The sequence below is a fragment of the Hemicordylus capensis genome, chromosome 1 (assembly GCF_027244095.1).
Source record: "Hemicordylus capensis ecotype Gifberg chromosome 1, rHemCap1.1.pri, whole genome shotgun sequence".
NCBI lineage: Eukaryota > Metazoa > Chordata > Lepidosauria > Squamata > Cordylidae > Hemicordylus > Hemicordylus capensis.
In genome coordinates, this window is record NC_069657.1 from 154,031,113 (window position 1) to 154,057,747 (window position 26,635).

General features: G+C 43.7%; 1 protein-coding gene across 1 annotated transcript in view; it reads right to left on the minus strand.

Annotated features, from left to right (window-relative positions):
* Positions 1-1,147: 1,147 nt before the first annotated feature.
* The window catches only part of GYPC (glycophorin C (Gerbich blood group)), a 48,750-nt gene continuing 23,262 nt past the window's right edge, over positions 1,148-26,635 (minus strand). The window contains exons 2-3 of the mRNA XM_053287371.1: positions 8,875-8,919; positions 1,148-3,600 (exon numbers count right to left, since the gene is read on the minus strand). Of these exons, the coding sequence (XP_053143346.1) occupies positions 3,404-3,600; positions 8,875-8,919 (242 nt within the window). The 3' untranslated portion in view covers positions 1,148-3,403. The remainder of the gene's footprint in view (positions 3,601-8,874; positions 8,920-26,635) is intronic.

The window sequence follows — 26,635 nt, forward strand, 5'->3', positions numbered from 1 at the left end:
GTGCCCCCATTGGATGTGGGTAGGGAGGAGGGGGCCCCACAAAAGGAGGTAATTTCAAAATTTATTAAAATGGATTGGAAGGCAGAGAGAGCCCTTACAGTGTGCCTCTCTTGAAGGATACATCATTTCAGGAGGAAGGAAGGTTTGATTTTGTGGTTTTCTTTTCTCAGCACAGAGTGCTATTGCTGCTATAACTATCTGGATTTGCTGGATCTCAGATTGACAAAGGCAGAACTTGGGTGCCTGCCTGCCTTTCTTGCGGTTTGTTTTGTTTGTGAGATAGTGTTGTGGCGAGAAATGGACTGTGTGTGTGTTTCTGTGTAAGATTTCTTGATGATTGCTGCAATGACCCCATGTCTAGCCTTGAGACTAACTTGTGCTTCATTTACTGCTCTGCTCTGCTCTGCAATCTGCATTGCAAGAAGCACTCAATCAAAATGTGGCTCGAGCTGAGTGTATGGCTATGCTTGCTGCTAAGTGTGCTGCTGTGGCAGCTGTTGTAATGCTATGAACTTAAGGAGCCATAAATGTTGCCATGCAAATTGCAGTGCAAAACTTGTGTGTGTGCACTCAGTGAATGCACCTTGTTCTGGTTCTAAGGAACAATGAGGAAACTCGAAACATCCCATTGTTCCCCATGGGTAAGTCCTTTGGACACCAAATTGGTTGGATGCTACAACCACCCAACCCACAAAAGAAATGGGCAAGTGGGCAATTTTAAACGTATTTGTAACTTCCCCCCCTCAAGCCCTCATAGGATCCTAAGGGGAAAGGTTACAAATCTCTTACAAATCACCCACTTTCCCATTTCCTTTGTGTAGGTAGTAGGTAGCACCCATAATGCCTTATCACTCAACCCACTTTGGTGTCCCTAGAGGCTACCTGTGGGGAACAATGGGGTGTTTTGGGGTTTTCCCATTGTTCCCTATGGCCAAATTTTTTTTCATCGAAACAACCAGAGTTGACCGATGATTCAGTGAAACTTTTCAAGCATTTTGCGTTTTGTTTTGAGCAAAAACCAAAATGTAAAATACATTTCATGCACATCCGCATTGGTCAGTTCAGCCTTGGACTGCGAACAGGGTCATTTGTAAATGACAGAAAAAATCCAGAACAAAACTTTGAAAGAAAACCAAGAGAGACTAAATTATTGTATCTATGTTTTTAATAGTCAAACATGCTAATTATCAATGGACAAAAATTAGGTGTTGCACTTGGACTGTTTTTTTATTTAGATGAGGACTGTCAAAAAAACAGAAAAACAAAACAAATCAACAAAAGGAAACAATTGGCTCTTTGAGTCAAATGCTAAGGTTTGTTGTAGAGTCTTCATACTGACTTGGAATCAAATTCTCCTATTGTGTAAACAGCATAGGACCAATTAAGGCACTGATTTCATACTGGCCATGTCCCTATTTTCCTGTTCAGATGAATGGGAAATAGGGACATGTTGGGTTCCCGGCAATGGGAAAATCCGACACTTTATTGCTAATAGGCACTACATAATTTGTCATGCAGAAGGGTTCTCCAGTGGGGTAATGCAGTCCTAAACAAATTGCAGGCCAGCATTTACAGAGGCTCATTGGGGCTGTATAAACGTGCTGTTTTGGCTCCCTATCAGTTCTGTAAACATTTCAAGCATGTAGCAGGCTACCATACGTGGCTAGTGGGCTGCATTTGACTTGGTGGGCCAGGTGTTTTGCAGGCCTGACATGTAGGTGTGGTGAGCAGCATCCAGACTAAGTTACTCAATAGGACTATGTAGAATCCAGAGGAAAGAGTTGTGGTATGCAAGGACAAGACAATGGAGTTGAATCAGGAATATTAATGGTTTAATCAGACAGATATTATTTACAGAGAGGCAAGTACAGTCTGCCTTCAGTACTATTGCTGCTGGCTGTTTGTTAGCCCCATCTCTGCTCCAGATCTGGAATAAAAGTAACTGAAACACCATTCAAAAGCTGGCCTGGATCAATGAATGGATTAACCAAAAACACCACAGACTACTCAGGAGATACTCTATAGAGCTACTTAACTTCAATAGGACTACTCAGTAATTTAGTCTGGATGCTGCCCAGTGCTAACTTGGCCTTAGAGTCACATGTGCCCTGGTTTTGGGGAGGCCAACTCTAATGCTGAGTCAGTGCTAAACCTGCCCCTATCTCCCTTTGCAGCTGAAATCAAAGGTATCATCATGACTCCTATGTCAACATGAATAAAGGTCTGTTCCTACACCTCTCCTTTCTGCTTGTCATCCTGGGCAGCATCAACATTGCTTCAACAACTCTAAGCTGCGATTGCCAGTGGGGCACACCCTGAGAATTAAGCAGGGGGCATAAGCCACCTAATGGCACAGGGAAATGACTTGACTAGCAAGACAGAGGTTGCTGGTTTGAATCCTCACTGGTATGTTTCCCAGACTATGGTAAACACCTATATCGGGCAGCAGCGATATAGGAAGATACTGAAAGGCATCATCTCATACTGTGTGGGAGGAGGCAGTGGTCAGCCTCTCCTGTATTCTACCAAAGACAACCACAGGGCTTTGTGGTCGCCAGGAGTTGACATGACTCAACGGCACAACTTTACCTTTACTTTATCAGATACATAAAGGCAGTTATAAAATTTGAGAAGAATACTGAAAGGTAATGTTTGCTCTAGCGCAGCAGATACAGTATTAAGAAAATATGAGGCGATATGCCCTAAGCAAACCAATTTAGTCTCCCAGTACAAAAGGAGCCTTACAACACCACAAAAAATAGCAAGAAATAAAATCCTTCATTTCTGAAATTTCCCCCAGTGTTTTCTTACAGCATTTTCCTGTGACGTTCCAATTTCTGGGTTCTTTTTAAACTTCTAAACATACTTCAAAAAAAGAAACACGCACACACACACACACACACACACTCACTCTGACAAGCTTATGCATGTTAAGGAAAGCAAAATATCTGGACTGCAAAGTAGTTTGTGTGCCAGGATCCTCTGTTTGTATGCATTCCCTTCCAACCCCATGTATTGTTGCCACTTAAAATTCACTTTCAGATACTGTATCATTGCAGGACAGATCAACCAGTCTATGAAGATGTTTTCCATTGGCACCTGCTATTTTTGCCAAATGTCAAGGTTTGACATTTGATGCTATTATCTGCTATCAGTTAATCACTCATCCTGAGATTTTTGTTTCTCCTGATCTGATATTGAATGGAGCTGTGCTGATAATCAAATAAACAGCCACAGATTGGCATTTAGTTCGTCTTAGGGGCAAACAGCAATATTTCAATTAGTCCCCTTGTTCTCCTCTGCGAATCTCCATATCCTGGTGCTTTTTGATGTAGTGTCTCTGATCGATTCCCTTGGGAAGGAGAGAATGACTAAGTGTGTCTCATTGGGGCTGCCTTTACTCTCAGATGAAATATTCTTTCCGGCTCTCATCCATGGCTTCTTGAAGGGTAGGGTCATTTTTCAAAGCGTCGTCTGCGCTTTCGGCAAATTCAGTTCCCTTTGCTTCATTGGTGTGGTAGGTGCCCTTGTGCCGGTACATGTACCTCAGCATCACCACCAAGAGGCAAATCAAGACAAAAGCCACAGCTGCAGTAACACCTATGGAGGAAAGAAACATTTGAATTTTCCTTTTCATTAACGATTTCAAATAGCTTAAGTTGTTTTTCTTTTTACATAGATGCGGGCTTTCTGTTTCCTCCTTCAAAGGGAAAACATGCATAGATAACAACACATCAGAGAGGGGCTTTTGACATTGTGATGATGAGGCCTGGATGAGCAGTATATAAAACTAAAACAAGAAAACAACAAGGAAATGTTCAGATCCCCCGTCTTGAAATTCTGCTTGACTTGAAAGTACATACAACTTGGCAGTTGTTTGAGAGATCCGGATATTGTCAGTGCTTCATGCAACCCAGGAACTAGATACCTCTGGTAAAGCCCTGGTATAACCCAGAGATTTGGGTAATATGAGCCTATGCTGTTTGATACTGGCTTTATCTCTGCCACTGACTCACTCCATGTTCCTAGGTAAGCTTGACTCTGAGTGAATGGCAGCTCATGAGGTGCGGCAGGTGACAGTAAGTGACGGAGGGGGAACCTATACCTTTACTGGTAGAGTATCACTTGGTGGTAGCAGAGGCAGAGGGCATTTGGGGCAGATCTGTTCCTCCATGGTACTCCTGAATGGCAAGCTGAGCCCAACATGACTGATGACATCATTGGCCTATGCCCATTCTGGGTACTGTCCTCCACCCTCAGCTACCTGGGCCACCTTTCCCTGTTCTTTGCCAAACCTCATGAGCTGCAACTGCTCTGAATCCCACTCCGGCACTTCCATTTGCGGCATTAGTTGTGCGGTTCTGGATCTGGCCTTGACCAGGTTAGACTCCCAAACCTGACTTAAATAGAAAATCTTTGCTCTAAATCATTCTCCATGGCTGGGACCTTGAAGTAAGCTCACAATAGTTATAGAACGAGCGTGGAAAACCACTTTACCTGTACAAAACACACTTCAAGCAAAAGCATTAACAAACCCTCAGAGCTTTATGGTTCCTGATTCCAGGAACCAAAGCTACTGCTATGAAAAAAGAAAATTGCCTGGGTAAAGATGTTGCATCTACCATAATAACATGACTCCAATAGGGGATTCATCAATTTTTAAGGGCCATGATGGACTCCCAAAACACAATAGGCTTTAATGCTCTTTAGATGTCGTACAGTATTAATAAGCCTCGGGGACTCTGCACAATTCAATTTTCTTCCTAGTAACTTGTAGGAAGCCGAAATTAAAGTTACGGAAGATAGAACCTAAGGGAAATACAGCAGAACTTCACTAATTTGCACTAATGACTGGGAATCCACCTGGTGAATTACTGAAATTAGCAAGTACGGCAAGGAAGTGAGCAAACACAATAGAAAAAGAGGCTCAAATAATACATCTTAACATTGAAGATGCTTCTTTGGGGAGGAATTGTAATTCAAGTGAACAACTTGAATTAGGATGACAATGTGCTAATGGGACTGTAGCTAAATTGCTGTCATAGTAGTACTGATCAGTGGAAAACCCCACTAAAGGAATGATTCCTTTAACACTAGTTGATTATCCACTCTGGTTCTGTGCAAGGCATGACTGCTGTGACTAAGCCTGCAAAAGAAGGGAGAGGTTACTGGAGGGAAAAAAGGAGATGTGGTATTAGGCCTTGCATTCAATGCTTCTGGCTATTGCTTAGGGTCTCACAACACCAGATATGGGGCCATGAGATCTTGCCAAATTTATGATAAGATCTAATCTTCTTTATTACAGTTATTGACCAGAATACAAAGCAAAACTACACATGAAGAAAAATAAATAAATAAATAGATAAATAAATAAATAATATAGAAAATAATATACAGAGTAGATTAATCAAAGCAAAAATATAAAACAGGTTAATTGGAACATAGATATTACTAAGAATCTGAATGGAATTTACAGATTATATAACAGTACCTAGCTACTGTATTGATAACATCTTCATCTAGACTGGATAGTAAAAACTTCAAATAAAAATCGTCAGGGTGCCCTATAAATTTGGCCAACAAAGGGGAAATTAAACTAAGATGAGCGTCCCTATAAAAATGACAATACAAAATAGAATGTGTGATAGTCTCCACTTGGCCTGTGCCACAAGGGCATAGACAGGCAGATAAAGGAATAACTCTGAATCTACCCTCCAGAACAGCAGAAGGGAGGACATTCAATCTAGCTAATGCACATCTAAATTGGGAGATTATAACAGAATACAAGTAGCCTGCAGGTTTAGAACTGAGCAGCTGCTCCCCCAGGTAAATATTCTTAGACAAAGAAGCAGCCTCCTCCGGCAGTTCTACATCAATGATACGCTGCTTGACCACTCTCCTGGCCTGTTCATAACCCATCTTTAAAATTACCTCTGGGGAGAACCCATAGTGTGCTAATTTATCAACAATCAAAGTGGTCCAGCTGAACTTGAACTGATCAAAGAGACCAGACCCACCTGGGAGAAGAAGAATTTTATCCAAAATAAAATAATGGTTCTCCAGTAGCAAGTTTCCATTCTAAACAAACCTACCTCTCTTCTCAACACCAACGAGGGGACACAGCGAGGAACCGCTAGTAAAGATCTCAAAAATGTAGACTGAAGGGCTTCTAAAGACACAAGATTTCTAATTGGTCCTAGTTGAGCACCGTAAAACAACTGAGAATGCACTTTGGTGACAAACAATTTGACTGCGGCAGGAATATAAGATGCTCCCCTTGAGTAACAAAAGGAAGTAATAAGATTTATAGTGGATTGGGCCATCAACAAAGAGGAATTTAAATGATCCCTATGTGAGCCTGAAGAGTGGAAAACCACTCCTAAGTATTTAAAAGAATTGACTTGAGCTATCCTATGTGTGTTCAAAAACCAGGTATACTGCCTGGGACATTTAGCAAAAACCATGATTTCTGGTTTTTTGGTAGTTGATCTCGATAGCTTCTTGCGTACAAAATTTATATAGAAGACATTTCAGGCCGATTGGGGTCTGAGATAAAATTGCCATGTCATCAGCGTATAACAAGACAGAGATATGCCTGTCCACAATCTTGGGGGGATGAGTGGAAGGGCAAGAAACGAAAGAGACTACAGGGTTAATATAAAAGTTAAATATGCAGCCCTGTCACATACCCTTACAAGTGGCTATCGCTGATGACAAGGCCCCCAATGCATTGCAGCGGACTTTCAACCAAGTACCCTCATACAAGGAAATTAGCAGTAATAACAGCCTTCTATCTATTCCAAGTTCCAACAGTTTTTGCCAAAGCCTCTCATGGAATATTAGATTGAAAGATGACTTGAGATCAATAAAAGCAACATACAGTCCATGAGATGGCTCGGTGGAATATTTTTCGGATTAAAATTGAAGAGTAAGGGCATGTTCCAAAGTAGACTGGCCCTCCCTAAAGCCAGCCTGCTCTGGAGCCAAAATATCACCTCTATCAATCCAATCCATAATTGAGAAGTAAATGTTTGGCATAGATCTTACTGATCATGCTTAATAAGCTAATTGGGCAATAATTATTTGGGTCATCCCGACTGCCTTTTTTGTAGATGGGAATAATAATGACTGTGCCCCAATCATGGGGAATTTTAGCTGTGGCATCAATATATGTAAAAATGAGGCAAGTAGGGGAACCCACCAATTTAGATTAGCCTGCAATGCCTCTATGGTAACAAAATCATAGTCTTGCCATGAGCGAAAGAGTTAATAATCATTTCTATTTCCAAGTGTGATACAGGCTAAAAAAACACTGTTGTGTGATATGTAAGTCCCTGGAAACATTAATGTTGATATCTAGCCCAGGAGCTTCTTTGTACAGGGAGAGAAAATATGCTTCACTGACTTCCACTGGGATACATTAGGCAGGGGAGGACATTGCTTTGCCCATTGCGGGAGAGACCAGCCTCCAAAAACTAACTTGATTCCTAGATCTAGCCGCCTCAATAAATTGTGTCCAGTTTTCTCTGACAGCTGTGAATTTCTTATATCTTATTAACTGTTTATAATGAGATTTTTTATTAGCAATTTCAAGTGTGGAGATACTCGAAGGGTCCGCCACATGCCTTTTGAAGGCCCTAACCAAATCCCTCTTCGCATATAGGCAATCACTATCAAACCATGGCTTAGATGGAAATCTAGAGAAGTGAGTAGAATAAGAGCAGGTTTGCCAAATTTATGATAATAGGTAGGAATGGGTCCTATAAAGGCCCCATTTCCACCATTTCAGTTACTTACTACTATTATTATTTGTACACCGCTTTTCAATGAACAGTTCTCAAAGAGATTTAGGAAGAATAAGAATAAGAATAAGATGGTTCCCTGTCACCCAAAGTGCTCACGGGCTAAAAAGAAACACAAGGTAGAAACCAGCAGCAGCCAGCCACTAGAGGGGTACAGTGCTGGGGTTGAATAGGGCCAATTGCTCTTCTTCTGCTAAATATAAGGAAATCATCCCCTCACTCACCCCTGCAGCTGATGCTCATGCTTACAGCAGCAAGCATGAAGAAGTGAATGCCGCTTCTGTGATCAGGAGGTGAAGATGCCCGCACCTCCTGATCAAGTGTCTGCCATCACAGCAACAGCATTCGCCTCTTCAGATGAACGCTACTGTAAGTGTAAGTGGCTGCAGGGGTGGGTTCCAGGGCTGAGGCAAGACTTCCAGCCCCATCTGAGAAGCTGTACATGGGTACAGCATTTTCCACTAAGTCCCCTTTCCCTCTCTTGCCCTTAGTATATGTCTTTGAGGGCCCTCCAGCTCTCAGGCACATATTTTTGATGAGCAGCAAGAGCATCAGGGGCAGCAGAAAGAAAGGGAGGGTCAGCAACAATTGTTGCACATGTGAAACATTCTAACATGAGGACCATGTTAGTCTGAATGCTACCCATTAACTTGTAACCCACAGATTGGGAAACCTTTTGTTTTGATTATTTTTAGACATATTTAAAATATGGATTATGAAATTTGATATTTTCTCCCACCTTTGCATAATATCCCACATTGCCTAGGGGAATCCTCTCTCCCTGTGCAAGAAAGTCTGCTGTGCAGCAGTTTCATAAATGGCTCCTCAGATTTTGCCAGAAAGTCCAGGATTCCAAGGACTATAGGCAGATCTCTAACAGAACTGTATTGCATCACACCACTGATTTCTGGAGAAAGCCAACTAGCTAAGAATTACTTTTTTCTGTCTAAGATGGAGAGTTCTGTTTTGTTCCTTTAATAAAATACAATACAATACAATACAATACAATACAATACAATACAATACAATACAATACAATACAGTTTTTCTTAGAAGAATATTGTATTCTTACCTGCGATGACTGCAATATCAGATCCTGTTAGAGAGGCCCCAGGAGCTAGAAATAGAACACACAACTTCTAATTAGACAGAAGATCTCAGGTGATAGACAACCACAGCAACTGCACTGACTACAGAGTGGGGTTTTTAGCCCTTCCCTTCTCACGAAACTGAGAATGTGGGGTATCTGAACAGCAAAGAGCCTCCATAAAAGTACCCACTTCAAACAATGATTTCTGACATTATGGAATGTCACACATGGAAAAATAAATCACTTGCTCATTTAAGCAGTAGCCCTGTAACTCAGGGAAACTTTGTGAAATATTATAAACATTTTCTGGCAAAATTTCTGTGTGAAAATTCACAGCATAAACATTCCTTCCTTCGTAAGCAGGAAATACATTAAACAACGTGTACTCTTTAATCTGAGTGGCAGAAGAGGTCAGGTCAGGCGAGTTTGCTGGCCAATCAAGCACAGTACACTGTATACTTTTCGGAGGTCCGATATTGTTCTATTCTTCAATCCTTGTCTTCTTGGTTCCATGTAATATTCTAATTTTCTGGGATTGTGGATTTGGGGTTTTCATGAGCTGTACGCCATGATCATCACAATTATAACAAATTAAGGCTTGACTTCTCTCACTTTGCATGTAATGCGTCTGTCTCATATATCAGTTTCACCTTTTAATTTGCATTACTGAAATTAATGGACTTTTGCACGATATTCTAATTTTCCGAGTTTCACCTGTATGAGAGTGGATTCTTGTTTTTCACTGAAAATCTCATATGCTACCAGAGAATCTACAATGAACACCTCAGAAACAACAAAACCCAGTACCCCACAGGCTTGTGGGTATGGGGGTGGTTGGCACCCTATGTGCACTACACAACCCCTCACCCCTCCCCAAGTGGAATTATGGGGCTGCTGAAACCTCCATTATTCCCTATGGGAGAAATCTTAAAGACATGTAAACTTCAACAAATCACAAAAGCTCAGCCCTTTGCCCAATTCTTTTGAAATAATTCTGGAAGTTTCCTTGCCCCCATTGGGCATTACCACCCACCACATTCTGCTCTGGGTCATCCCTTTCCCCTTGATTTGAAGCGATACATTTGCTGGAATCCCCATTATTCCCTATGGGAAAATTCTTAAAGATGTGTAAACTTAAAAAAAAAATCACCAAAAAAATAAAATCAGCCCTTTGCCTAATTCCTTTGAAATTTGGGTGGTAGCTTCCACCCATTGGACACTACCACCACCACCCACTCTTTTTGCCCTGGGACCCTTTTTAAAAATCCAAATTGATTCGGATTCGGAAAATTTGGCTACAAAACAAAACAGGGCTGATTCGGATTCAGAAAATTTGGGTACAAAACAAAACAGGGATGTTTCGATTCGGATACAAATCGAAACAAGAAAATTCCAAAATGCACACCCCTAATACTCAGAAGCAAGACCCACTGAGTTCAATGGGACCTACTCCCTAGTAAACGTTCATAAGACTGCAGCCATAGTTATTTAGGAAAAAGGGTAACTGGATTTCTTATTTTAATCTGGTTTCATTTCCCCCCTGTTCCATTCAAATATCTTTCAGTCAGTATTAATTTATATTGTTATGACAGAATGTATCCTTAGATTGACACCTTATTTGAAAGGTAAAAATGACATTAAGATATTTTCTTTTGTCCTCGGCCTTTCTGGTAAACAACGATGCACTGTGATTAGTTTCCCCTCCATTGTTTATAAGTGTTATCATGGCCTAATTCTTACTGAGGGGGGGGCAACCTATGTTCGGGGCTGTTGCACTTCATGACTTAGGTGTGGGCTGATGAGACTGACAGCTCTGTGATGTTAATTGTATACACACTAGGACCACTAGGTGGTGCCATGTGAGGGGACTAAGTTGTGGGAAGGGAGAAATAAAAGGTGTATTTCATTTTTAGCTTAACATGGTATCCAAACTCTCTGTTAACTACATACGGCATCTGCTTGGGGGCTAAATAGAACATCTGCAGGGTACAGAAAGCCTTTCAGGACAGTCAGGGGCACAGACAAAAGCACAAGGAATGACTGATTGCCTTGCTGCTGCAGCCACAATATGCGTATCACTGCTACGTCACCAAGCAAAGGAAAGGCTGGACTAGAGAGAACCCAGCTTGTGGAAACACCACTTCCAATATAAAGCATAGAAACCAGGAGATGTTGTCTGGATGATCTGTGAAAAAAGGATGGTGTGAGGTCATACAGAGACCCATCAGTCCTATTTGGTTCCTGTGCCAGCAGGAACAATCTGCCAAAACCAAGCACACCTTGTAGGAACAGGAAAATATTTAACAACATCATTAATATGTGCAGCAACACCATCTACGGATAATACATCCCAGGGCTGCAACTTCATCCCTCCAGCTGTTGTTGGACCACAACTCCCATCAACTGTGACTATTGGCCTTGGTGGATGGGATGATGGGAGTTGTAGTCCCAGAGCAGACAGAGAGCCGAAGTTTTGCAGCTCTGAAACAAGTAATGAGAAACCTTTATGACAGATGTTCTAGTAGCTCCTCCCCCATAAGGAAGTATCCAGATAGGGAAGGATAGCTGCCAGCTTCCTGGAGAGATGATACGACATCTGGAGGCCCAGGAGATGGAAAGTGTTAGTAGTTGAATGACAGCAGAATAATCTCCGACATAAAGCTGAAAGTCCACACCATCTACTATGACCTTCACTGGCTATTACAGCGAAGGCATGTTTTTACATATAGGTCTTTGCTGTGTGTGTACTACTGCCACTGTGATGGATATTTATATGCCACTTTTCAACAAAGCTTCTCAAAAAGATTTACATAGGATGGGTGGATGGATGAGGGAGGAAGGAAGGAAGGAAGGAAGGAAGGAAGGAAGGAAGGAAGGAAGGAAGGAAGGAGAGGATAAGATTGGAAGGAGAGGATAAGAAAACGTTGGGTACCCAGATGTTATTGGACTTCAACTCCCATAATCCTCAAGCAAAGGCCACTGGGGCTGGGGATTATGGGAGTTGAAGTCCAATAACATCTAGGGACCTAATGAAGAATCCCTGCACTAGAAGATGCTCTTGTGCCGGGGATGGATAGGGACAGTTGCCCTCCCTCTGCTAAATATAAGAGAGCCACCACTTGAAAAGATGCCTTTTTGCTCAACAATTCTTATCCTTCTTCCACAGAAAGCAGGATGTGGTTTGACCTGCACTAGGGCCACTATTGGCACTATGCAAGGAATCTAGTTGTGGGTAAGGTTGTGCCATCAAGTCGGTGTCGACTGCTGGCGACCACAGAGCCTTGTGGTTGTCTTTAGAAGAATACAGGAGGGGTTTACCATTGCCATCTCCCGTGCAGTATGAGATGATGCCTTTCAGCATCTTCCTATATCGCTGCTGCCCAATATCGGTGTTTCCCATAGTCTGGAAAACATATCAGCAGGGATACCTCTTGCTCCCTAGACAAGTTACTTCCCTGCTGTGCCATTAGGTAGCTATCTAGTTGTGGGAGGAAAGGAATAAAAGTTTAGTTTCAATTTTACTTCAACATGATGCCCAGACCCATTAACTGTACTCCATGCTCCTCCATACAAAGCAACAGACATAGGGACGTCAGATGTGGGGCATGGCTAACCCCCATGTCTGATTTCAGACGTAGGGGGCAGGGTGAGTGGGGGCCTCCATGGTGGCCAGACACAGGCCACCACTGGCCTAGCTCCGCTACTTAAGACAATACTGCACATCAAAAAACAGCATGTCATGGGGGCTAGGATAGAGCCATTCTCCTCGAAATCTGCGTTCCTATGTGGAGAGAGAGAGTACTTTTTGTACACAGAAATATAATCAGTCATGTGAATCTCCACCTGGAGCTTGAAGTGGTATAGCCCAGACTCAGGCATGCCACTTCAGTGAGATATATCAGTGAAAGATTGCTTTATTACAATCAGCTGCTACAATAGCAGCAGCAGCAACAACAACAAAATAAAGAGATATATGGTAGGTCATTTGTCATAAGCAGCTACAATGTTTTTGAAGTGGCACTTTCATACAGCAGAGGTGAATTTGGCTCCAGGAATCCCAATTATATACTCTACTGGATTGTAACACCAGAGGAGATAATTCTGTCTTTTAAAAGCATATGAAAAACCCAAGCATGACCTTTAAAAAAATCTGAGATAAGGAATTGGTTTGACAGAGTTATGAGAGGCTGAAAAAAGGCTCGTGACTTTTCGGAATGATCTGCCCAACCTCAGCAGGGAAAGGGCATTTAAATCCCTTTAAATGCCATGCCATGCAAGCCATTCTTCTGGCAGGATTGCACCACTGCCCTCGTAAGACGGGGAAGGATCCTGGGGCCTGGCCGGCTATGACTAAGGATGCTCTTGAGATGGCTCACCCCTGGCAAAGCAGTCCATGGAGACCAAGACCACACGCCTGCACTTGTGACAGCTTGCCACCAGGGGACTAGACCTCTCATGAGAGGGCCAGTCTACCAGGGAGGACCTTAGGCTCACCAACTTGCAGTTTCTTCGGACTGTGTGCTCATGAGTTGAGCTAACATGAAAAAGGGGGCCCACTTGAGTCAATTATAGAACTTTTGCACAGTGACCCCTTCCCCTTCAGGGAAGACTTTCATGTACCCAAAGGAGATTTTGATGCTCCATGTATCTGGGCAGTACCAGGTGGGTGGACAGGGAAACACTGGGACCAGGGACAGAACTTTGCTCTCATTCAAATTCCTGGGGTCAGACCGATGTTGCATCATATGCAGATCTGTCGCTGCGGGGAATCGTGGGAGAGGGGAGCCCCAATTTCCAGTGACCACAGTAGATTGGGGTTTCCATTCTGGGCAAAAATAAAGATGGACATGTCCAAATGGGAGGATGGGCAGGAAGAGGGCATGGTTTGACAGCTTCCTTTCAGCAGTCACCAAGACATGGAGAGCTGTTGCCAGCTCTCATCCCCTTGGCTTGTTTGTATAGGGCAATCTATCTGACTGGGAAGCATCTTCCGTCCGGCCTGCATGAGTGTCTCCATTGTCTGACATTATTAGCGATTCTGCCGGACACTCGTGTCTCCACTGACGGTTCTTCTCATGAGTTGTGGAGGGATATCCCTATGGCCTTACACTCTCATGAGTGAGTGCTCTGCTTAGGAACAGCATCAATCATCATCACAGATGAGGAATCACTCCTTTCACTGGGGACGGTGCTGATTCTGCTGCCTCACCCTTCTCATGAGTAAGCCTAGGGATGGCACATGTTTCCCCAAGGGGAAGGGGCTGCCCTCCCTTCCCCAACATCATTGTGCCAAAAATAGAGCAGAGCCATTCAAGAATTCCTGGTTGAAGCTGCTTTTTAAACCTGACCCTGGGTACTGCTACCCCACCATATGTTGCCATCCCAGCGCTCTAATGAGGTTGCCCTGCTTATGTTGTGCATGTGCATGTGTTTGTGAGCATGCATCTTTATTGCTTCATTTTTGGAGAACAAAGCACATAGTGCCTGTTTTGCTATCCTGTTCCCTTTCTCTCCTGATTGTCAGGATGCACAAGGAACAAGGGATAGAATGGAAAGAGGACACGTCCCTGTGTGACTTTCCCATTTGACAGGCTGACAAGCTTGGGATGGGATGTGGTGGCCTCCCTGTTGCCGGGCAACTGCTTTGTTGGAGCGGAGATGGGGGGGGCAGAGCAAGTGCTCAGAGAGGCAGCCAGCAAGAGGCGCTGCAGGCATGGAGTGGGCACAATCCCAGGAAGGTATGCACTGCCCTCTCTATGATTATGATTCCAGAAGCAGCATGAAACCACAGTTATTGTGGTGCCACGTTTATACGTAACGCCGCCACTGAAAAACCTCAAGTTGTGGCAATGAAACTCACTACAAACTGAAGGTTCAAATTGGAATTCGGCGATGCAAATTTCAGGTCGCTTTTGCAACAAAATTGCAGTTGCAAGCATGTGGACATTCACAAATTCAAACTTCTGCCACATTTAGCTGTGGTTTTGCATTATGTGCAAATGTGGCCAGTGAGGTAGTGAGTGAGTGAGTCCAAAAATCCTTTATGTTATAGATATATACACAAACAGAGAAAGAATAGGATTTTGAAAAAATAGTTTTTATATCCCGCTCTTCATCCAAGGAGCCCAGCAGCTTAGGAATGTGTGAAATGTTTTGCAATTATCTCAGGTCAGAGTCATGTGGGAAATCTAATTCCTCTCTTGGATTTTGACTTCCCCCATTTACTTTGCCATAATCCCTGTAATGATAATGATCCCTGTAATGATACCCTGTAAAGTAATGATAAGCCTCTGGATGGGGAGGTTTATAAATGTAATAAATAATAATAAATAATAAGTCTTGCTTCAGTTAGAGGTCATGAATAGTTTTATGCTTGCCTGCCTCACCCAAGGTTATACCACATCATGGGTTTTGTATTCTTAATGATGCATGCCGTATATAGTCAGTAAGTGTATGCAACAGTAAGGCAGCAGTCCTATGCATATGTACCTGGATGTAAGCCCTATTGAAAGACAAATATGCTTTTTAAGATCTACATAAAACGTGGAATGCCCTCTCTGCTGAAATAAGAGCCTCCCCATCTCGGACAAGTTAAAAAATGTACCTAAGGACTTATTTTTTCATCCAAGCTTTTTTAATTTGACTGTGGTTTTAAATTATTTAAAGGTTTTTATTCTCTGTGTTTTTTGTTTTATATTGTAAACCACCCAGAGACAAAAATTTGGGGTGGTATACAAATTAGATAGATAGATAGATAGATAGATAGATAGATAGATAGATAGATAGATAGATAGATAGGACTTTCTTCTGAGTACAGATGCACTGCATGGCTACACAGTCAATGGTGCAGATTACAGTAGTCAAGTCTGGTGATTACCAGCATGTGTACTACTGTTTTGTTTATCTCAAGAAATTGACACAATAGGTGTACCAGCTGAAGCTGATAAAAAGCACTACTGGCCACCGCCTCAATCTGGTATATGTATGTGTATTATGGATGCAATACATATGCACAAAAATACTAGTGTTTTATGCAGCAATTGTCTGCAGTGTTAGTCTATTGCAGTAGATCAGATGGAAATAGTTAGGATCTGCTTGCAATCCAAAACATGATTCTGCATTAGTAAACCCAGCTATTTTGCCCCATATGCATTATAGGAAGCAATCTTACTGCTAGTGAATGAGAGAAATCATTGAACTATACTAGTAATTAGAACATTAACAATCTGGCCCATCCTATGGAGCCCAACCAGGGTTCTTATATACTGCACAAAACATGATGCTACTGCACTGGTGAAATCTCAGAAATCATCCTGTGCTAGTGCTGTCTTCTCCCTCTCATCCTATTTTCTTTCTTTTGTATTGCTTCTGCAGGGTCTATTCTAGGGGTGTGCAATTCAGATTTTCTGTGTTTCGATTTGTAACCGAATCAAAACAGCCCTGATTCGATTTGGATCCGAATCTGACCCATCCAAACCACCCCAAATTCGATTCGGATCCGAATCACGGCTGATCCGAATCGAATCGATTCAGGTTTGGATCTGTCCTATTAATTTCCCCAGATCCCCAGCTTTCATTTTTTAAAAAAGCTAAGCTCTAGCCCTTATAGAAGTGGAGTTATGGAGCAAAATGTGTGGTCACTATTTTTCAAATGTTCGGATTCTTTGGTGTATAATAGCTTTCACTCAATGAATCCTTATGAGGATTCATTACACACCTTCATTTCTTCTATTCATTTTGACTGTCTTTTGGACAGTGCCAATTGTCAACTGCCATGTGCCAACTACACCCCACTCCCACCCGCAAGGCAGTGAGGTACTACTCAGTTTAAGTTAAGTGCCTAATGGGTGGAGGCTACCACCCAAATTGCAGAGGGATTGGGCAAAGGGCTGGTTTTTGGTGAATTGTTGAAGTTTTCCATAGGAAATCATGTAGGTTTCAGCAGCCCCATAACTGCACTTGGGGGTGCTGGGGTGGCCCAGAGTGAGTGGTGGTGTAGTGAACAGAGGGTGCCAGCCACCCCCATGGGTTTCTAGCCTGTTGTTTCTGCAGTGTTCTGAGTGTAGATTCTCTGGTAGCATATGAGATTTTCAATACAAACCATGAATCCACTCTCATTTGCTACCACAGAATCTACACTCAGACCACCTCAGAAACAACAGAACCATGTACCCCATGGGTTAGCAACCCCATGGGAGTGGCTGGCACCCTATGTGAACTACACCACCACTCACTCTGGGCCACCCCAGCACCCTCCAAGTGCACTTATAGGGCTGCTGAAACCTCCATTATACCTTATAGGGAAAAACCTTAAAGATGAGTAAACTTCAACTAAACTGCAATTTGGGTGGTAGCCTCTACCCATTAGGCACTACCACCTCACCACACTCTTCCACCCCAGATCCCACTTTATGCCCCAAATCTTCCTCAAAGACACTAAACCTTCAACTATTCACCAAAAACTAGCCCTTTGCCCAATCCCTCTGCAATTAGAGAGCCAGCGTGGTGTAGTGGTTAGAGTGCTGGACTAGGACCGGGGAGACCTGAGTTCAAATCCCCATTCAGCCATGAAACTAGCTGGGTGACTCTGGGCCAGTCACTTCTCTCTCAGCCTAACCTAATTCACAGGGTTGTTGTGAAAGAGAAACTAAAGTATGTAGTACACCACTCTGGGCTCCTTGGAGGAAGAGCGGGATAGAAATGTAAAAATAAAATAAAATAAAATAAAATAAAATAAATAAATAAATAAATAAATAAATAAATAATAATAATAATTTGGGTGGTAGCCTCCACCCATTAGGCACTACCACCTCACCACACTCTTCCACCCCAGATCCCACTTTATGCCCCAAATCTGCCTCAAAGACACTAAACCTTCAACAATTCACCAAAAATCAGCCCTTTGCCCAATCCCTCTGCAATTTGGGTGGTAGCCTCCACCCATTAGGCACTTAACTTAAACTGAGTAGTACCTCACTGCCTTGTGGGTGGGAGTGGGGTGTAGTTGGCACATGGCAGTTGACAATTGGCACTGTCAAAAGACAGTCAAAATGACAGTCAAAATGAATAGAAGAAATGAAGGTGTGTAATGAATCCTCATAAGGATTCATTGAGTGAAAGTTATTATACACCAAAGAATCCGAACACTTAAAAAATAGTGACCACACATTTTGCTCCATAACTCCACTTCTATAAGGGCTAGAGCTTAGCTTTCTTTTTTTTTTAATGAAAGCTGAGGATCTGAGGAAATTAATAGGACAGATCCAAAACACAAATTGATTCGAATCGAATCAGCCGGGATTTGATTTGTACCCGAATCTAGCCAATGGACCACAGGGGTGATTCGTTTTGTCTCCGAATCACCCGAATCAGCTAGATTCGGGTACAAATTGATTTGTATCCAAATCGATTTGCACATCCCTAGTCTATTCCCTTGTTCCAACCCAAACTGCTTTCTGAGTTCTCCCAGTCCATCAGAGCAAAGACAGGGAATCAGTGAGACTGTGGACTGGACTTCTCATTCAAGCATCCTTGTATTGATGCTCCCAGTGCTATTGTAGGTAAGGTACAGATAGGTCGTGTGTACTGCTGTACTTGTGTTCAACATGACAGATGAATAAGTCTGTACAGATGTATACTTGCATAAACTGTATACTTGCTGTATGAGCATTGAACATAACCTGTGAATAGGGCTATCGTCAATGAGACAGGCATGGCAGAACCCACCCAACCTGTAATGCTATGACATGATGCATTCTCCTTCTCTTGCAGAAGTTTTTCCTCACACCTAGTTTGGCTCACGAACGGAGAGCTGGCAATTTCTGTATGCATGGTGGAAGAGTGACTGAGTGTGTGTGTGTGGCCCATACACACACACTACAAGGTTTGCCTATGGACAACTGTGTGTGTGGTGGTCCAAACCATCTTGAGCTTTTTCACCCTGCTGTGGAATGGGAGTATCATAGGTGCACACCTGCATACAGCTCTATATGCATACGCCCCAGATCACATATTACGTTGCTTCATGTGGTGGAGAGCATAAGCTCAGGTCCATTTCCACACCATGAGCAAAGAAGGGCCAGTCCCGAGAATACTCTGCTTCTCAATCCAAATAGGATATGCTCTTTGTAGTAATAGCTGCTAATGTAGATGACACAATGTTCAAAAAAGCATTTGGGAAACAAACAGAGCAAGGGTTTCTGGTCTATATTTCTGGCTCTGGGAAATGTACTGCTAAATTATAGAGTACGCTGCTTATGCAACTGCTGTCTGTCCTCTGTGCTTCTGTTTATGTTTTTGTCTTACCGACACCTGGCACTCATTAGAAAGTCATGAATCTAGCCTTACCATATACCATTCATTCTCATGTTGAAGGCCAGGTGGTGTTAGAGCAACTTTCAAAGGACACTTCATGTATTATATTTGTTAGGAATGCCCTTAAATTGCTCCAAGTGTGTACTTGAAAACATAACTGATGAGTGAGATGAACGAATATGCTAATCAAGGAGCTCGTATTGGATGTAGGTGTCGATTCAGTTGCAAACCCAGGTTTGCATCGGCATGAGATATTGAATGGCCCTAAAGGGAATGCTGCATTGTTGGCTGACCATTCTTTTGTTGGGCAGATTGCTGGTTAATAGCCCAGAAAAGTCCAGAGATGGTTGGCAATCTCTCAGTGTTTGAATCAGTTTGAGGAAAGTGACATATACCCTCCAGCTAAGAGTTATCATCAGTAACTTATATTTACTAGGTCTGGAGGTCATTCTCACAACCAGCCCTACCAGGGTAGGACAGGGCAAACCCAAGTAGGGCTGATCATGTGAAACCCTGGAATCACTCCCTATCTCACGCTCCTCCTCTGGGTAGCCCTGATTTGCTACGCAGGCTTAAAATGAAGTAGGAGAACAAACGAAGGCCTCCTACCTAACTTGCCGGTTCTGTAGAACTCCTGGGAGCGCTTCTCACGATCAGCAAAAATCGGGCTAGCAGAGGCTAGCCCGATTTTTGGTGACCATAAGAACCACCGGGCTCACAGCCGAGCCTGGTGGTTCTTGAGTGGCAAACCCGCTCGAGAACCCTTGGTAAAAAGCAGGTTTGCGGAGCGAGCGCTCCAGCAAACCTGCTTTTTACCATTGTGAGTAGCCATGGTGCGGGTTTGCGCCACGCCTACTCATGAGTAGACCCCCGGCCGGGAGGCAAAAAGCCGTCTCCCAGCTCAGGGGTCTCTCCAGTATGCCCTGCGCGTCCGCAGGGCATACTGGGGCTGGTGGGGGCCGTGTGGCCCCCGCTCCCCCACCCCTCGCTGGCTCCGTCTCGGAGCCGGCCATCATGTGGGTGGCCGATCCGGCCGCCCAGGGCTCCCTGCCTGCTCGTGAGCGGGGAGAGTGGGCTTAGCCCGCTCTTCCTGCTCACAGGTTAAAACTGGGTCTCACTGATCATGAGACCCGGTCCCTGGTCTGCCAGCAGCCATTTTAGTCATAGAACTGGGGGGAAGGACCAGCCAGGCAGCTCAGAGCTTTCCCAATACACTGTGCTAGGTCTGCAGTGTATTGTGGGATACCTGGTGGCCCTGACTGCCTCCTCCCAATTGCTGCTAAGCGTAACGCTGCACTGCTCATGTGGGTGCATGGGTGGTGGAGCCTTGACCAGGTTCTGGTTGTCTGGGGGCCCAACCCTTGTAGTGAATGACCTCATGGGCTGCTTAACTTACAGTCTTTTCAATAAGGGACCTTCTAGCTAAGTTCATGCATATTTGCTGTAGCACTTATAATTTGGCATAGGTCTCCTGGGGTGGGGGTGGTATTTGAGATTTTTATCTTTTATCAAGCTGCTTTTGTAAGTTTTCTTATAATTTGTAATGTTATGTAATTTAACAAAATTATTTTAGAAGCAAGTTTTATTGAGGGTGAAAGGATCGTGTGTGTGTGTGTGTGTGTGAGAGAAAGAGAGAGAGAGCGAGAGAGCGAGCAAGCGAGTGAGAGTGCACTGTGAGTTTGCCAAAAGCACCTTCAGTGTGCAGGGTGTCCGTAGGGAGTTGATTTATTTATCTGTTTGTTTGTTTTTCAAATGTGCAGACCACCCCTAACTTCTGTCTCTGGGCAATTCACAACAACATAAAACAGATTATTATTATTTTTTTAAAAAAAGTATAGTCCATTTAAAAAGTCTGAGTGAAAAAATAAGTCCTTAGAGACTTTTAAAAGGTTGTCAGAGATGGGGAAGCTTTTATTTCAGCAGGGAGAACATTCCAGAGTCTCGGGGCAGCAACAGAAGGCCTGTCCCTGTGTAGCCACCAGATGGGTGGTGGCAACTGCAGACTAACTTCTCCAGATTACTTCAATGGGCAGTGGAGCTTATAGCGAAGAAAACATGAGGCTCTTCTCATGATCCGTGAGAAGAGCCATGAAGGGGCTTAGCCCACTCTCCCCGCAGACAGGCCAGGTGGCAGCCCTGGGTGGTCGGATCAGCCACCCACATGACTGCCGGCTCTGTTATGGAGCCGGTGGGGGCTGGTGGGATCAGGGGCTGCACGCCCCCCGGAGGCTCCAGCATGCCCTGCACGAGTGCGCAGGGCATGCTGGATAGACGCCCAAGTCGGGAGGCTGCTTTTCAGCCTACAGGTCAGGGGTCTCCTCATGAGTAGCCGCGCCGCGGCAACTCACGAACAGAAAAACTGGGTTTGTGGAGTGCTCGCTCCACAAACCCAGTTTAACTGCCAGGCTATTTAAGTGGGTGACCCGCTTAAGAACCACCAGACTCGCAGCCTAGTCTGGTGGTTCTCACGATGGGAGGAAATCGGGCTAGCCAATCGGGCTCCCATCGTGCGAATAACCTCATTATCTTAAATACCCAGGGCTGAAGATGTCTAGGACTTTAAAGGTTTTAACTAGCACCTTGTATTTTGCCTGGAAACTTATTAGTAGCCAGCGTAGCTTGTTTAGTATACAAGTAATATGGTCTCTCCAAGATGACCCTGAAACCAACCTGGCTGCCACATTCTGTACCAACTGCAATTTCTGGACTACATACAAAGGCAGCCCCACATAGAGTGAATTACAGTAGTCAAGTCTGGCAGTTACCAGCATGTGTACTACTGTTTTGTTTATCTCAAGAAATTGACACAACAGGTGTACCAGCTGAAGCTCATAAAAAGCACCTCTGGCCACCGCCTCAACTTGGGACACCAGGAAGAGGTTTGGATCCAGAAGCACCTTCAAAATGCATATGTGCTCCTTATGGGGAAGTGTGAACCCATCCAGAACCAGCATATCAAAATTGTCTCCCAAGTTCCGCACAAGAAGTACCTCTACCTTATCTGGATTCAGTCTCAGTTTATCATTTCTCATCCAGCCCATCACCGCCTGCAGGCAAGCATTTAGAGAGGTTATGCCTTCACATTATGACATTGACATGGAGGAATAGATTTGGGTGTCATCGGGATACTGATAACATGTTAAAAAGCACTGGAGACCATATGGAGCCTTGGGGAACACCATTAAAAAGTTCAGATTTTGAAGAGCAACATTCTCCAACGTCCACCATCTGGAATCTGCCTGAGAGTTAAGTGCAGAGCCACAGCAAAGAAATTCCTCCCACCCACAACCCCCTCAGACACTCCAGAAGGACACTATGGCTGAAAGTATCAAAAACCACCAAGAGATCCAAAAGGACGAAGAGAGTCACACTCCCGACCAAGGCAGTCTCCACCCCATAGTCCACCCGAAAGCTAGTTTGAAATGCGTCTAGATAATCAGTTTCCTCCAAGACTTCCTGGAGCTTCCTAATTACTTTGTCCAACTACAGAAGTTTGGAGACAGGCCTATAGTTGCTTAACTCTGAGGGATCCAATGCAGGCTTCTTCAGAAGAGGTCTAATGATTGCCTCTCATGATTTGAGGCAGAGGATCTGTTACCTTGCAGGACTGCCTGTTATTTGCTTCCATGTATGCCCAGGCTGCATATGTGCAAATACTAGAAAAATATGAGAAAGCTTCCAGTATTCTGTCATCCAGTGAAAACCAAACCCAGGTAGTGCTACCCTCTCAGAACCTTTCACTGCTTAGGGGTGTACACACCAGTATGGATGAAAGGAGCACATTTGTAGAACCCCATTTTATATAAGAAGCATTCACGAACTCAGTATCTGATTCAAAATGCGCACGCCTTGATAGAGTTAAATCTCTGCCCATTATCTGTTTAAACACTTTCTGCTAACTTTGGTGCCCCACTGGAGTTGGCATCCACTTTTCTGAAGGGGTCATCAGGGTGAGCTCATCAATCTGACACTTCCTCTGCTGAAAAACCCATTGCTGTCTTCCCTTAGATAGAGAAACTCATCAACACTGCTCTTTGGAAATTAAGGAACAGTTTCTCATCTGTCAATCTGGACAGGAGACAGAATAATTTGGCCTCCATTTATATGCTAAATTATTACAAGGATAATAATGGTGGGGTGGGAAAAAATAACCACCACACCGATAATTTAGGTGACTGTAAATGGTTTGCCTTCAAAAGAGGAGGTTAGAAAAAAATGCAGATAAAACACACAGATTGCTTCAGAATCAAAACACTCAAGGCCCACAGCTCATCCTTCTGCAACTAATGACCATTCAGAGTGAATGGGATTGGGTCTTGAATTGCATTCAGATGCAAATATTTAATTGCATCCCTACAAAATAAAGCTGGGATATTTGCTGGAGGTATTTTCACACAAGCAACATAGTTAAACCATGCCGTATTTGATGAATTAGATTCATTACGTTAATGGACTACATATAATCTGAGCAGCCCACCTTTAGCTTTAAAATATGGCAGAGGTGCCTACGTTTATTCTTGCTGCCTGAACACTATTGCTGTCACTTTAAAAAGAGAAAGCAATTAATTAACCTAAGGGGTCTATAATTTTTTTGATGCTTTGAAAAAAATAATAATGGAAGTCAGTATTCCCTATGAGCTGTTATCCATGTGGTACCATTGCTTATTGATCAAGGTGGGGGTGATATGCTTTGGTATAAGCTCCCTGAGAATAGATGCTCTTTTGTTTAAAAGTACTGAAAGCAATGGACAAAGACTGCATATTGTACTCAGGAAAACAACAGTTGTTTCTCATTCTATAAAAAGACAGCACTAATGAAATCAAGTGATGATGCTGAACAATCTTGTTTATTTTAGTGGGTTTTGGATAGTGATACCATCCGCCCATATAAATAGGCCTGGGTGCCCTCCAAGAAGTTCACCGTGGTTTGAAACTCTGTACTAAAATAAATACTATTCTAGAATTAGAATACATTTATGCAAATATGTACCACTTTGCTAAATTAGAACTGTGTCTGCATCATTTGGGTTTTTTGCAAAATCCAAAAATGTTTTGGCAAGGAGTGAGGTGATAAACGGTAAAAAAGAAAAGAAAAAAAGATAGGTGGCATGAACAAAGGTAGGAGGGGCAGGATGGTAGAGACTAGAAGCTATTTGGAAAGGAATTGATTCCCTTTCAAGGCAGAAAAGAATGGCTTCTGGCTAGAAGGATATCTTGCCAAAGTTCCCCTTTTGTTTGTGAGCAAATATGGGTGAATTTTCATTCAGTTCTGAAATACATTTCATAAATTAAAGGAGAAAATTCTATCTAAACTAGTTTATGGCCACCTTCGCACATAACCCCAAACTGTGGGTTGACAAGAATGAAGTTAACTCTTGAAGCCAAAAATTGTCCCGCAGATGGTCTTCCAACCCAGGGTGGGCAACCTAGGGTTCCAGGGCAGAGGAGCTCTTCCCTCTCCCTAGTCCACTAAGGCCACATCCCAGCAAGCTCTGAAGCACTCACGTCACCAGACTGCAGGCAAGGCATCAGTATGTCAGCAGGGTGGCAGCCATTGGCCATGATTTTTAAGTGGGCATGCCTAGCATGATCGTGCCTTTTTGGTATGGACCACCCATCCTTGGCAGGGAAAGGCCATTTAAACCCTTTTAAATGGCATTTTAAACCCTTCCCCTCACAACACGTGCCACCACCCTTGCAAGAGCTAGTCTTCCACAGGGAAGCAGCAAGACACATGGAGCGGGCAGGGCACAGACTCCATGTGTCTTGCCGTTTCCCTGTGGGTGCACATTCAGAATTCCTCGGCTGGGACTAAAACAGCAGCGTATGCAGATGTGCTGCCATGGGGAATTGTAGATGAGGGGAGTCCCTGTTTTTGGCAATCCCTGTCAAGCCGAGTGGCCGTTCCAAGCAAAAATCAACATGCAAACATGCCAAGAGACGGACAACATGCAAACAACCAAGGGACGGACAACCAGTGAGTGCTTTAAATCCTGCTGCCTGCCAGTCACCACAACCTGGAAAGGTGTTGGTGTGGTACCCTTCCCTGGGACTTGCATGGAGCTAGCAACAGGGCTGGGTGGTCAAAGCCCTCCAGCTCGCATGCATGTCTCCATGGCCTCTCACTCTCATGAGAGAGTAGTCTATTCCAGAGCACCATCCGTCATCATCTCACCGGAGGAATATCTCGTGTGATTAGATAGAAAAACGCTCTAGATGGACAGTTCTTCTCATGAGTAATACTCATGAGAGTATATATCCTACCAATTTGTACAAAAAATAGATCAGAGCCACTCAAGAATACCAGGGGCTGCCTTTCAACCCAGACCCCAGGTATTCCCCCTCCCCAGGCATGTGTTATATTTGCTGGGAAACAACCAGGTTACTCAGTTTCTGGTGCCACCAGGACTCCATCTGCTTATGCAAATACATCTTCATCACTTGATTTGTGGAGACCTCTCCACAAAGTGCCAGGCTTGTCATCCCACCCCCTTTTTCTGCAGATTGCCAAAGCGGGGAGCATGGTACACAGTGTAAAGCAGGCATCCCCCAATGCGGCTTTTACCATTTACATGCTTTGAAGCTTTTGACCCAGCAATGTGGTGTCCCTGTTGTTGGGCAATGGCTGGAGGAGTGTGGAGACAGCGGGGGTGGGGCAAGTGCTCAGAGAGGCAGCCAGCAAGAGGTGCAGTAGGGATATAGCTGGCACGTTTCTGGGACGGTCTGAGCCACCCTCTCCATGGTTTCACAGCACAAAACCCAGGTTATGGTGGTGGCAGAATTTGGATGATATGATGCCACTTTCAAATCTCAGTTTGGAGCAGCAAAACTCATTACAAACCAAAGGTTCAGATTACAGTTACGGCTTAAAAATCTTAGGTTGCTTTTGTGATGAAACCATGGTTTCACGCATTCAGGTGACCATGAAAAGGAACTTCTGCCCCCTTCACTTCTGGTTTGGCGTTATGTGTGAAAGTGCCCTATTACTATTAGAAAAACAGGTTGTTGTTGTTTTTTGGGTTTTTTTGGCAACTTGTAGAACTCCTCCTTGTCCTCTGACTTCTTCACTCTTGTAATCTCCTCCATGACGTTTTCACCCTCCCTGCTTCTTATGATGCTAATTCTTGATCTGCTCTTATATCACAGTGGGCTTTGCTGGCAAAGCAGTCATTGTTAGGGATGTGCAAAAAATTTCGGGCACAGAACGATCTGTGCCCAAAATGAAAAATTTCGGGTGATTCGGGGCCAAACCGAATCACCCCCGATGTCGCGCGATATTTTTCGGGCACGAGCCCAATCACCTGAATTTCGGGCACGAAAAATTCAGGTGATTCGGTTCACGGTTGATTTTTGGTGAATTTTTAAAGTTTTAGTGACTTTGGGGCAGTTCAGGGGCATAGCATGGGATCTGGGCAAAAGGAGTGGGGTG